The following is an 11,457-nucleotide window of genomic DNA, read 5'->3' as shown; positions in this document are numbered from 1 at the left end:
AAACCACTGCTGACAAGGACAAAGGTGAAATTGGACCAGTGAATACACATCAGCCCCCAAAAGACACATGTGGAACCAGAGGAGTGAATTTAAAATCTTCTCCTGCAGCCAAAGAGTCACTGTGAGCCACACATCTTGATTTAAAATGAGCAACAGTCGAATGATAAAACGGGTGAGGGTCAATTTCTGCGTGGGCTACATTTCAATTTGACTGATAAGCCAACACCTTCAATATTTCAAGACATTGTAAAGTCAAAGAAGTGCCAGAACTGGAGATTTGTTTAAAGTTACTTGTTCCTTTTTCTTTTTTCAGAGAAAACTCTAGAGAACTAATGGACCAGTCCACAGGATATTACAGGCTGCTGTATCACTGTCACATCTCCATGATGAATACACTTTTGTTTGTTTTTCACTTTGTTTAAATTACATCTGATATTGGCAAACACACAAACACGTGTTTTGAACAACAAAACTCAGGTTATTGTGTCAACGGTTGTATAGTTAAGCAAAGACAAATGTTTATTTTATTCTGAGTGCTTTAATTGAATTTAAACGGCACAGGTCATGTTTTCCTTCTTTTTTTTGTGGAAGAAGCTGGAGCAAAATCATGTAAACCGTACACAGACATGAAAAGTAAATAAGATATCAGGGCCTTCGTTCTTTAGGGCGACAGTGCTAAGCACAGAGCAACTGTGCCGGCCATTAAGGTGAGGGTAAAGAGGGAGAGGGTAGACAGGTAAAGGAAGGCAGATGAAGAGAGGATGAGTAAAGGAGGAAGATGGAGAAAAAAGCAGAGAAAGCAGAGCTAAAGGATAGGAACGATACAGGAAGGCTATAAGAAAAGGAATTACATTGAAGGTGGATAGTGAGTAACAAAATATTGAAAGCAAAGGATGGAGTGAGGGGTTGGATGAGAGAGAGAATGAGATAAGACGATGGAGGGAGTGTGAAGAACAGGAGGGGTGATGAGGAATATGACAAGAACATGAAGAGGAAGGTCAGAAGAAAGGAAGAGGAAGTGGTGAAAGGGGAGATGGGGTACAATGGGAAGCAAGTAAATCAGAGTGATAGTCGCATAAATTCCAGCAATTTGGAGATGTAAATTACAGACAGAGCCAATAGAGGTTAATGAGAAAGATAAAGGAGAGATTGAAGCACAAAGGAAATAAATGAGGCCCCGACAGAAAGACGAAGAAAGAAAAGGTTAGAGAGATGCGGGCAAACTTAAATCCCCCATGAGTGAGGATAAAAAGAGAGGAGAGGTAGCGAAAAGGAGGAAGTAGAGGGAAACAGATGAGAAGGATGAAGGGGACAGAAAAGATAGGAAAGGGAGGATGGTGTGAATGAATAGGGAGATAAAACATGAAGAAGTAAAGAGCAATAATTGTTTTGCTATTGTAATTACTTATTTAAAAATAGAGTAATCATCATTTCTTATATGTTCTGCGTCCGTTCCCCCTGTCAGTGATGCTGTCCTGAAAGAGAGAAACAGGTTCAATCTGTGAGAACATTTCAAACTCTAGTAAATAGACTTGGCTTCAGAAGATTATTAGAGCCAGGCATATGGAAAACAAATTAGGAATTCCAATTTATGAAACTACTGACGTTATGAGTGTCTCTACAAATGTGCCAAGTGTGGATAAATTGGTAAAATTGTCTTCAATCAGAATTTGCAGTTTTTCTTTGAGTGCATTTATAAGTAGTGTGGTCATTAGGACTGTGAAGAGACTCAATCTGTCTGTTCATGAGGAGACTTTAGATAGGGAACACTGGCAGCTCACTCATTCAACTTCATTCTCAACATTTCAGCTTAAATCAAATTGATTCTTAACTTTTTGACTTTATTCTTGACCTTTTGACTTAGTATTCCACTTTTTCAAATTTATCTAGATTTTTTTTACTTTACTCTCAATATTTTAACTTAATATTCATAATTTTTGCCTAATTCTCGACATTTCAACAATATTCTTGACATGTTAACCTTATACTTGGTGTTTTTACTTATTCACAAAGTAAAAAATCCTTCTTCTCGAAGCGCCTAAGGAGATCAAATCTTCCTCTTCTGTATTTTTTCTTTTGTCTCAGCCTTACACTCTTGCACTTGGCAGTGCTGATGGATGCATCCAAAACCAAACACAATGAGAAATGAGTCAAACTTACAAGGAATCCTTTCATTCTGTAAATTCCAGCAAAAGGTGATTCCTCTGCACCACCCAGAACACTGCAAGGTGAGTCCACACGAGGGAACTCCTCAACTACCTGTTGAAGAAAAAAAACATCTCAATGACTATATACAAAATGAAAGAGAAACGTCGAGTGAGACTGATAAACGCTCACATTGCCCAGAGTTTGAGAAAGACTGTCCAGTTCCCTCTTCCCTCCTGGGCTTAGTCCATATGACCAGTGCTGGCAGCAGTGCTGAGGCATCAACGTCCCCACGAGGAACAGCCACACTGACAAGGTTTTCACAGCCATACTGGTGAGAAGTGGTAACACCCATGTCATGTCATATGCATTTGTCTCTTGCATGTACCCATCATCACTGATTCACTTACTTTCTGTGCATTAAGCAGGCAGCCTCTCCGATTCGTTGGTCTTCAGTCCTTTGTGAGTACTCCTGCACAGTTGCCCAAGGTTTATATGTGGCTGTGATGCCTCCACTTCTCACCGCCCAGCTCTTCACTACAGGGGGTGTCACTAACTGGGATTAGAAGTTTACCGGCGACCTGCAGAGCTGTTTAAAAGCTTGTTTTTGGCCCTTCAGCAAAAAGAATAAGTAACATGGGACATGTAACCACCAACCATTTTGAGATATTTCCGGTCATTTCGTGTTAAACAGTCAGAAAAACTCATTCATTCCCCGCTGAGTCACAATAAATATAGAGCCTTTCTTCATTGTAGTTTATTTATAACAGTCATTTATGGAAATAAAATTCCAAGGTTGAGTGCAATAATCGTACATAGAGACCTACATCATTCCCTCTTTCAGACACAAACTAACCTCTGCCCCATGTTGCATTCAGCAAGATGTATTAAAATAAATAGCCATTGCTCTTCAATTGATTCTCACACTCAAGGTGAAATACACAGTTTGATTGCCTTCATCGTTAATTCTCACAGACTGGGTACCTACAACTGAATTGAGTGAATAGTATTGCATCAGAGCAGCTTTGCGCCACGGACAGAGATTAGTAGTAACAGCTCTTTACACATGCAAACAGACACTGTCCAGTAAGAGCTGCAGAGAGAACACCTGCCCTCTCATAATAGTATTTAACATTTATTTTTCTGGGAAGATTTGGAAGCACTGGATTTGATTGATAGAAGATAACCAGCACCAAGCGTTTTTTGGTGAAAAGGAATAACACGTTATAAGTTAACATACATTTGTGCAAATAGGTTCAAAGCATGATTAAGTGATATACATCAATATATTTATGGAGCATGTTTCCAGGTAAACCCACTCTGACAACATGAACACAGAAAAATGGCTTTCTGCCCAGGTTTTCTCATTAAGGAAGAATAACATCAACAGACCACCAAGCAGTGCCACAGTTAAATGCATGCAACTGTGGTTCAGTCGCACACTGGATTAAAAAAAGAGGTAGATTCACAGAGCGCAAAACATGGAAAAACCTCGAGAACACAATATTTAAGAGTAAGAAAGGAAACACCTCACAGCTGTAAATGATGTATTGCATACCCAAACTGTAGAACTAGCTTGCAGCATAGTTTCAGTATCACTTTTAGCCTTTGATTAGACTGTGCTGTTGTATGGCTTTGGCTTGCATTGCTTATTCATAATATGTTGAATTCAGCTCAATTAAGCTACACAGTTTTTGGTAAATGACACCTTCAATGTATGCTACAGCAGCATTCAGCGAAGCTCTGAACTTCACTGCTCTGACTTTGACTACTAACAAATCATATGAATGCATAAATCATGTATAATATTAAATGAGTATAGTCATCGGATTGCATCCAGACTCATCTAAACATATAAAGAAACCTGTCCTGTTGGTGATATACAGCTTTACATTTAAAAACAATACATTTACAACCCTGGATAGATTCTAGTGCAAGATATTTAAAGCTAACATAACATCGGTGGAATGACCAGGGATGTGCATACGAGTACCTGTGCTGCAGACAGGTAAAGGGAGATGGGGAGTTGGGGAAGTATGGGGGAGGAGGACTGGAGGAGAAGAGCATTAACAGCAGCCAGCTGTGGCCCACAATGGACCTGTGGGCGCACGCCGAGTTATCTGACACTCTGTGACATGTGCAGCGGGGTCAGCATCTCTTCGAAAATGGCTCCTTTCACATTGGACCCCCTCAGGTTGGCTTCTTGTAGATCGCAGCCAGACAGGTCGCAATTCTGCAAATTAAAAAGGCATCGGGTTCAAAGCAGTAAGAAAAGCGAAAAACTGTTAAACACCATTAGTGTCATATAGAATCTGGCTGATACACATTCAAAAGAACTAACTGTAAAGCACCAATACATCCAGTTTTCAATCATGCAATCATTAATTTCATACTTGGGTTCAGCCTTGTATTACTGTTACATTACTGCTGCTGAGTTACTAGACATTAAAAAATGTTTTGGCAAAATAACTTGGATGTAACAAAAATAAATAGTGCATTAAAATGATCTATGAAACCATTTATTCAGTTCTGTATCATTTTCTCCCTGATGGCTCTGAAATGTGGCTGTAAAAAAGGCAGAGTGCCAGCTGAGTGTACATAAGTGTTTTTTAGAGTTAATCCTTTCGGAGAGCTTTAATTCACCTCGAGATCAGTCCCTGCTAAAGTGGCTCCCCGGAGGTTACAGTTCTTCAGCTTTGCATTTTTCAGAGTGGCCACACGCAGGTTGACACCGGTCATTTGGCTTCCTTCCATGTCAACTCCTTTCAAGTTGGCACCTGGTCAGAAAGACACCTGGTTAAAACGATGACTATAAATGTGGGACCAGGTCGTCTTTTATGAAGAACTGAAGCAGACTACCTTCCAGGTTGGCCTTCAGTCCAGAGGGTTCTTCAAAATTACAACCTTTGAGAGAAGCTCCCTCAGCATTGGTACAGAGCATCTTCACCCCTTGTAAGTTCGCACCCTGCAGGAGACAAACCAGACATCAACAGGAGTCAGGCTTTTCATTTTATATGCAGATATTTAGTCACGTCAACCATCAATCATTTGGTCTTAGGGAACAAAAATGACACCTGTGCATTTTTGCATATAAAAAGAGTCTAAAGAGTGGGTGTAAAAGGGATACCATGATGATGTGGCAGTCCACTTCTCATAATAACATATCTTTAAGAAGTTTTGTGCTGTTGCTTCATCGTAGAGGATTAAAAAAACGGTATCTCTCTTGATAAACAAGGGTGCTAAACTGATATTAAGAGGGTTGTATTTCTACAAAAACATGACACTGACAGTGGGGTTGGTGTAAGTTATGAAATTGGTAAAGGCCTGAACACCAACTATCCAAGTATGTACCATTGGCAAACATGTTTAGCAAGTGAATGGCCCTTCTTCCACACAACTGAGGCACCAGGAGTGCAAACCAAAAGTTTTTCACCAGCGGGAGACCCAACATCAAAAATAAACTCAAAGATACACACGAGTTGGAATGAGGAAACGTTTGCTTCCCCACTGTTTAAACATTTTTGAGTGCCTCCTGCACTTTGTATGGCCTGATACTGTGTGTGCACATGAATCATTCAGTGGAGACAAGAAGAGAGTTTTCAGACTCACGTCCAGGTTGGCTCCAGAGAGATCGGCCCGCTCCAGATTGGAACAGCACAGGTTGGCGTGAGCCAGGTTGCAGCGGCTCAGATTGGCCATTTTAAAATTGATGTAGCGCAGATCAAGTCGGGACAGATCGGCACCACTGAAATTAAGTCCCTGAAAACATTAAGAGGAATAGGATTAAATATGAATAGGATATGGGGAAATGGATCGGTAAATGAAAACACTTAAATTAAGCTGTACCTGACAGCGGAGCTCGGACTTGGTGGGCGTTGCCAGAAGAAAACGAACTAACTCTTTACGGGAAATGGGAGAGTGGTCCTCAGGTGGCTGTGAGTTCTGTTGTGGAAATGAGTGGAGTCAGAGTTCATTTTAGGGAAGCATCAGATTTCTACATGTAAGCATTCTACTCTTCCTGTTACCTTGATTGCTGCTTCCAGCTGTTCAGCCAACTGCTCAATTCCAAAGAACCGAGCCTCCTCCAGGACACCTGCAAGACAGGCGCCGCACAATTTAAAAAAAGATTTCCAAGGAATTGCTGCCGGAATTATATTAGATTATTAAGACCTTGGTCACAGTTATTCAGGTAGACTCCATCACAAGCCTACCTCTTATATTTATGCCTTCGTTGATGATGAGCTGACCGTGTCTCAGGTAGTTGAGAATAGGCTCAAAGTACTCAGGGCTGCGGTCGATAAGGTAAGCCCCATGCTCGTCCTGCTTGTTCCCCCACACATCTGGAGCAAACACAGAGGTTGATAAAACACTTTCAGTCTGGATGGTTTGTCCTTAGGGATTTTCAGTCTGAGAAGTAGGGTTTGGGATTTGCCACAATTTACCTTTCTCTCTGAACATATGAGCCAGCATACTCTCCGGCTCTTTGCTTACCAAGGTGCTCCTGAAACACAAAACACACACACAGTCCTGTTACACAGTTAACATAAACACACCCTGGGGTTGTGACAGGCCCAGTCTGTTGTGATGTGTTCATTGCTGCTAAACCCAGCTCACATACCTGGTGGTGGTGAAGAGGCGCCCGCCAATGTTGAGGGTCAGCCAGTCGGTGTGAGCTCCATGCAGATCTGCTCTGACCTTTGCTTCATTTTGAGGACCTGAGACACGAGAGAGAAGAGAGAAGGCAGAGTTGTTGAGACCACGCAGAACACTTTCACCTGCGGTGGCTGGGGGTTCCTGCAGCAGACAAGGCAGCTCTCACCGATGAATGGATCTCCCTCTGATACGTACAGCACATCGTCGTCTCTGTCAGAAACAGAGACACGGTGAGGTGACGCGTCCATTGGGTTTGAGCAACATGTTTATCAACATCACTGAGGGAACTTACCTGATGAGGGCTATGTCGTCTATCAGACCACCTTTACCATTGTATAAACTACAGGCTTTGATCCCTAACTTATTGCTGGCTACAGATAGTAAGTCAGACAAGGTCCCGTACACTGCTACAACCTAAAAAGGGAGAGGTTTAAAAAAGAATTAGTGGGTTGTTAGGAATTTAAGCCTGAAGCTAAACGGGTCACTCCTGCCTGGTACAAGATGAATGGAGCAGTCAGCAGCGAGCTAACCGCTAGGTTTCTCTTACATGTGAGTTCACGTGTGTTAAGCTACAGTGTGAGCTGAGTTAGATAGCTAACTAAATCAAACACGTACGCTGAGTGGAAAAGCCACAGTCATTCTGCGGCCCGGGGCTCACGCACTCAACACACTCACACTGACTTTCTACCCACCTTGCCATTTTTAGACGTCCCGTTGATAAACAACGTGACTCTTCTCATTCTTTACGCTTTGGTTATAATTCGTATAACAATTTCTTCTGTGGAGACTGAATCTGATGTTTAGCATCAGACAACAACACGAGACTACAGCTGCCTTCAGTGGCCGGGAGGGAACATCGGATACGTGGCTTCTTTTCCTTGTAAACGCGGAGGAGTGGTGGCTATATCAGGTGGATAGCCACACCTGAGCTTAGAAGTGTTATAAAGTGACAACATTGTATTTATTACTAGTTTATTATAAAAATGTATTTCCTGTTGGTGTAAATAAGAAAAATAAACGCAAATGGGACTGGGCTAGTCATTAATAACAAAACGATTTTTAAATATATCTGATGGTGGATACATGAAATTATCAGTGGTATAAGGGCAGCAGTGCATCTTTCATCATCATTATCCTTCCACAGAACAAAGGTTATGTCTCGTCGCTTCTTATTTGAAGAAAACTAATACACACAGAAAAGACCCATAAGCACCTGAAGGCATCATCCTGAATGCAGCTCTGTAATTGGTCTGAGTGTTCATACGCAATCGCGCTGTCATTTTGATAAGACTAAAGTGGAGCAAACAACATTTAGCCTTAATTATGTTTAATAAAACATGGTGAAATAATTTTTATGAATTATTATATAAAATATGTTTTAATTTGTTTACATATTTACTGGATACTGAGCTTTACTTCTGGGCTCGTTCGTGTGCGAAGCTGACATGTAGGTGGCGGTGTTGCACTACTAAGTAGTTCCCAAAGACAAGAAGAAGAAACACGGAAGTGTCAAACAACATGATTGTCTATGAGCAATCCAAACATCATATTTTATAAATTCTCTGGTATTACGTTTATTCAAACGTGTGACCCACAAACTAACAGTGTTCATCTTCAGGTCGGAACCAGTCTGGGACAGTTTTGATCAGCATGGCGTCTGACAAACAACATTGCTCGTGTTGCTCCCATCCTGCCTCCTCTCCCAGTGTTTACCAGACACTGGATGAAATGGATTTTGAACGAGGTTAGTACTCCTATAAAATATAATGAAATAGCTCTGTTATTCCCCAATACTATCGTAATTCTTCATTAAGTAACTTTCGCTAACAGTTATTTTCCTTCCTGTTTTGCATAATTTAGTCAAGTACAGTGTTGTGTGCTGTGTGCTGTGTGCTTCTCTCTGCAGGCATCTGGTCTGCTGCAATGGCCAGTGACCTGGAGAGGGTTAAGTCGTTGGTCCAGAAGGGCACAGACATCAACGTGAGGGACTCGTCCGGATACACAGCCCTGGTATAGTTTGCTTGGAACAAATAAGCGCAGTGCCGTCTTTTGTTCTCTTGTTTATAAATTGATGCCTCTCTTTTTTTTGTTTTGTCTCAGCACTATGCAAGTCGCAGTGGCCATCTTGCTGTGTGCAAGTTTCTTCTAGATAATGGTGCATGTGCGTCTTCGCAGACACCAGGTGGTGCCACGCCGCTCCATCGGTCAGCGTACTGCGGTCACTTGGACGTGGTCAGACTCCTCCTGCACCATAGGGCAAATCCTACGCTCTGTGATGACGACGGTGCAACCCCTTTACACAAGGTACAGAATTGGCAGCAGTACAATATGAAAACTCTTTCTAGAGAGAGGGAGAGTTGATGACCATGTAATTGATATTTGCATTTGCTGTTTTGTAAAATGCTTGAGCAGGCTGCAGAGCAGGGCCATGAAGAGGTGTGTCGGCTGCTTGTTGAGAACTGTCCAGCACTTTGCAGCCAGAAGAACAAGCGGCTCCAGCTGTCCCACCAGCTGGCACAGCAGGGAGATCTGCAGGAGCTCTTAAAACCCCCTTGGTGATGGCGAACACACACTGCATAAGGGGCATGCTGTGTTTCTAATATCAGACAAATGAAATGAACTTGAATTTACCAGGTGAGGTCCACATGACTCAGGATCACGTTGACCTGGATTCACCATATTGGACTGATTATATTTCTCAACTGCGCATCAGCAAACACCACTGAGTGAATCAGGGTGTACAAAACATAACATTTTCTATATTTATACAACAGATATCAGCCTGTTTTTTAATTGTGCTACGATGAGCAAATGAGTCATTTAGTTCTTCACGATCAACAGCATCTAGCCTCACTGCAGTATTTATGATTTTAAATGTCATGTTTGACACAGCAGTTTACAGTAAAACCGGAGGCAGTATGTATCTCAGTTAGGATTATTGTTTGTTTAATGTTATGGTCCAATGTGTAGGATTTATGAGGGGTCGAATAGCGTATTTGGACTGTAGTCATCGTTACATTTCCATTCATATATAATCATCTGAAATGTTTTCTTTACCTTAGAATTTGTCATTTTTTATCTCTGGCTGCAGGGGGCGCTGTTGTCTTACAAACATCATGTTTTTTGTTCAGTTCACCATATGAATTCACTGCCAGCTTTTACACAGTGACCTCATTGGCTCCTCTTAGTGCATTGCTGGAAAACTAAACAGAGTAACTGTGAGAAAGAGAGAAAAACATCAGTGTCTCCATTATTTACTTTGTATTAATGAAGTGGAAAAAATAAATCAGGTTATACAGACAAATAAAGTCAACATGGTCTTTAGGAACATTCATAAACAGCCCTCATCATTCCTCAGTGATCTGTGTCTCAAATTACTTTTACTGTACTAGTTGCATGTCTTTCTAACGATTTTAGCAAACACTTAAGTTCTGCTGCTTCTAGTGTGAAGCGTTGACACTTTCCTACACTGAGATCAGAAGCTGATGGTCGATGTTTTTTTTCATATTTATAGTGAGTTAACGACCTGAAACCTGAAACTGTTTACAAACGTCGAACCTCTTGCTGCTGATTTGCCACCTTGTGTTTTTTAAGAAAACTTCTGTGCTTGAATACATCATTGTTAAACAGTTCTAAAAGTATTGGCAGTAATTAGATTTGTGTCATGTCTCTCACTGACAAGAATTGTCTTCTCTTACGTTATTAAAGACAGAACATATCATTATCCAGTATTTATGTGCAAAGGGAACAAAGGATGGAAGCCTTGGGGTGGATAAAGGTTGTTGATATTTCCATATCTACTGAAGCAGATGGAATAACTTGAATCTACTGTCTCATATGCTTACTTATTCACAGCATGTTCAATAAGTAACACATGCAGAAACAAGAGGTAGATACAGATGCACAGAGAGCGAGCACTGCACTTCTCCTGTGCTCCGGCAGTCTGCACAAACAAGAAGCCACGACAGAAAACCTCTCACTGCAGCCTGTAGGAACTTTCATTGGGTCCACCGGTGGGTGGTGTTTCCAAACTACCTTCAAACCACATCCAGCGCCGTGACTGGAGGGGTGCCGGGCCACATCTGGAGCTCATTGCAGCTGACGCCACACAGCACAAAGAGATGGGGTGTCTGGGGTTAGTAGAGGAGATGGGGAGAGGGGGTGTTTTAGCTCGGAGAACTAAGCCAAGAGAGCTGTTTACGCTCACTGACAAGTTCCCTCTGCCACACAGCGGAGGAGCTGGTGCCAGGATCTCCCGACTTGAGGGCCACATGTCACTACCGGCAGTGTTTGTTTTTTGCAGTGGAGACTGGTTAGAAAATGATACTGTTTGTCATGTAAATGTCCCTACAAACAAAAGTACATTATGCAGTTTGATTTGAATCAGTAATTTTGTCAGTCAACGCAGACTGTCGCACCCACAGCCCCCTCTGATTGTTCCTCTGCCAGCTTCTATGTAACATAATCAAAGGTGATGTTTTAGATTTGCTAGCAGTGAGCGTGGTAATGAAAACCCTATGTGTCACTCGGTAAAATCAGAGGAATGTTCGAGGGCCTCATTCTTTTTTGATATTTTCTTCATGAGCTGCTTTGAATTTGAGAGCTTGCTTTGCCCCTTTATGTGGAAACAATCAGAAACCGGCCTTTGCTGGGCGAAAA

The 11,457-nt window shown here is 41.8% G+C and overlaps 3 protein-coding genes across 3 annotated transcripts; 1 reads left to right on the top strand and 2 right to left on the bottom strand.

Moving 5' to 3' along the window:
* Positions 1 to 540: 540 nt before the first annotated feature.
* Positions 541 to 2,652, bottom strand: LOC133941998 (progonadoliberin-1). Its single transcript, XM_062381765.1, has 4 exons — positions 2,556 to 2,652; positions 2,338 to 2,476; positions 2,161 to 2,259; positions 541 to 1,475 (listed from the first exon to the last, which is right to left on the bottom strand). Exons 1-4 carry the CDS (start codon positions 2,564 to 2,566, stop codon positions 1,428 to 1,430), a joined length of 297 nt encoding a protein of 98 aa, XP_062237749.1. The 5' UTR covers positions 2,567 to 2,652; the 3' UTR covers positions 541 to 1,427.
* Positions 2,653 to 2,887: 235 nt separating this feature from the next.
* Positions 2,888 to 7,634, bottom strand: kctd9a (potassium channel tetramerization domain containing 9a). Its single transcript, XM_062383960.1, has 12 exons — positions 7,491 to 7,634; positions 7,091 to 7,212; positions 6,965 to 7,008; positions 6,764 to 6,860; positions 6,588 to 6,646; positions 6,357 to 6,485; positions 6,171 to 6,238; positions 5,992 to 6,087; positions 5,755 to 5,904; positions 5,005 to 5,110; positions 4,789 to 4,922; positions 2,888 to 4,378 (listed from the first exon to the last, which is right to left on the bottom strand). Exons 1-12 carry the CDS (start codon positions 7,536 to 7,538, stop codon positions 4,262 to 4,264), a joined length of 1,170 nt encoding a protein of 389 aa, XP_062239944.1. The 5' UTR covers positions 7,539 to 7,634; the 3' UTR covers positions 2,888 to 4,261.
* Positions 7,635 to 8,285: 651 nt separating this feature from the next.
* On the top strand, positions 8,286 to 10,519 carry ankrd39 (ankyrin repeat domain 39). Its single transcript, XM_062379446.1, has 4 exons — positions 8,286 to 8,542; positions 8,705 to 8,808; positions 8,899 to 9,102; positions 9,211 to 10,519. Exons 1-4 carry the CDS (start codon positions 8,449 to 8,451, stop codon positions 9,355 to 9,357), a joined length of 549 nt encoding a protein of 182 aa, XP_062235430.1. The 5' UTR covers positions 8,286 to 8,448; the 3' UTR covers positions 9,358 to 10,519.
* The last annotated feature ends 938 nt before the right edge of the window (positions 10,520 to 11,457 follow it).

This window comes from Platichthys flesus, chromosome 3, assembly GCF_949316205.1.
Source record: "Platichthys flesus chromosome 3, fPlaFle2.1, whole genome shotgun sequence".
NCBI lineage: Eukaryota > Metazoa > Chordata > Actinopteri > Pleuronectiformes > Pleuronectidae > Platichthys > Platichthys flesus.
Note: the sequence above shows the minus strand (reverse complement) of the source record. Positions and strands in the feature narration are given on the sequence as shown.

Bases quoted from the DNA above. Each gene is read 5' to 3' on its own strand.
- kctd9a (XM_062383960.1), bottom strand. From the start codon at position 7,538: ATGAGAAGAGTCACGTTGTTTATCAACGGGACGTCTAAAAATGGCAAG. The intron at 6,861-6,964 runs GTGAGAGCTGCC...CTCGTGTCTCAG, and splicing joins AGAGGGAGATCCATTCATCG to GTCCTCAAAATGAAGCAAAG. The intron at 6,486-6,587 runs GTAAATTGTGGC...TGTTTGCTCCAG, and splicing joins TCATATGTTCAGAGAGAAAG to ATGTGTGGGGGAACAAGCAG.
- ankrd39 (XM_062379446.1), top strand. From the start codon at position 8,449: ATGGCGTCTGACAAACAACATTGCTCGTGTTGCTCCCATCCTGCCTCC. The intron at 8,543-8,704 runs GTTAGTACTCCT...TTCTCTCTGCAG, and splicing joins TGAAATGGATTTTGAACGAG to GCATCTGGTCTGCTGCAATG. The intron at 9,103-9,210 runs GTACAGAATTGG...ATGCTTGAGCAG, and splicing joins GTGCAACCCCTTTACACAAG to GCTGCAGAGCAGGGCCATGA.
- LOC133941998 (XM_062381765.1), bottom strand. The intron at 2,260-2,337 runs GTGAGCGTTTAT...TTTCTTCAACAG, and splicing joins TTTCTCAAACTCTGGGCAAT to GTAGTTGAGGAGTTCCCTCG. The intron at 1,476-2,160 runs GTAAGTTTGACT...TCTCTCTTTCAG, and splicing joins ACAGAATGAAAGGATTCCTT to GACAGCATCACTGACAGGGG.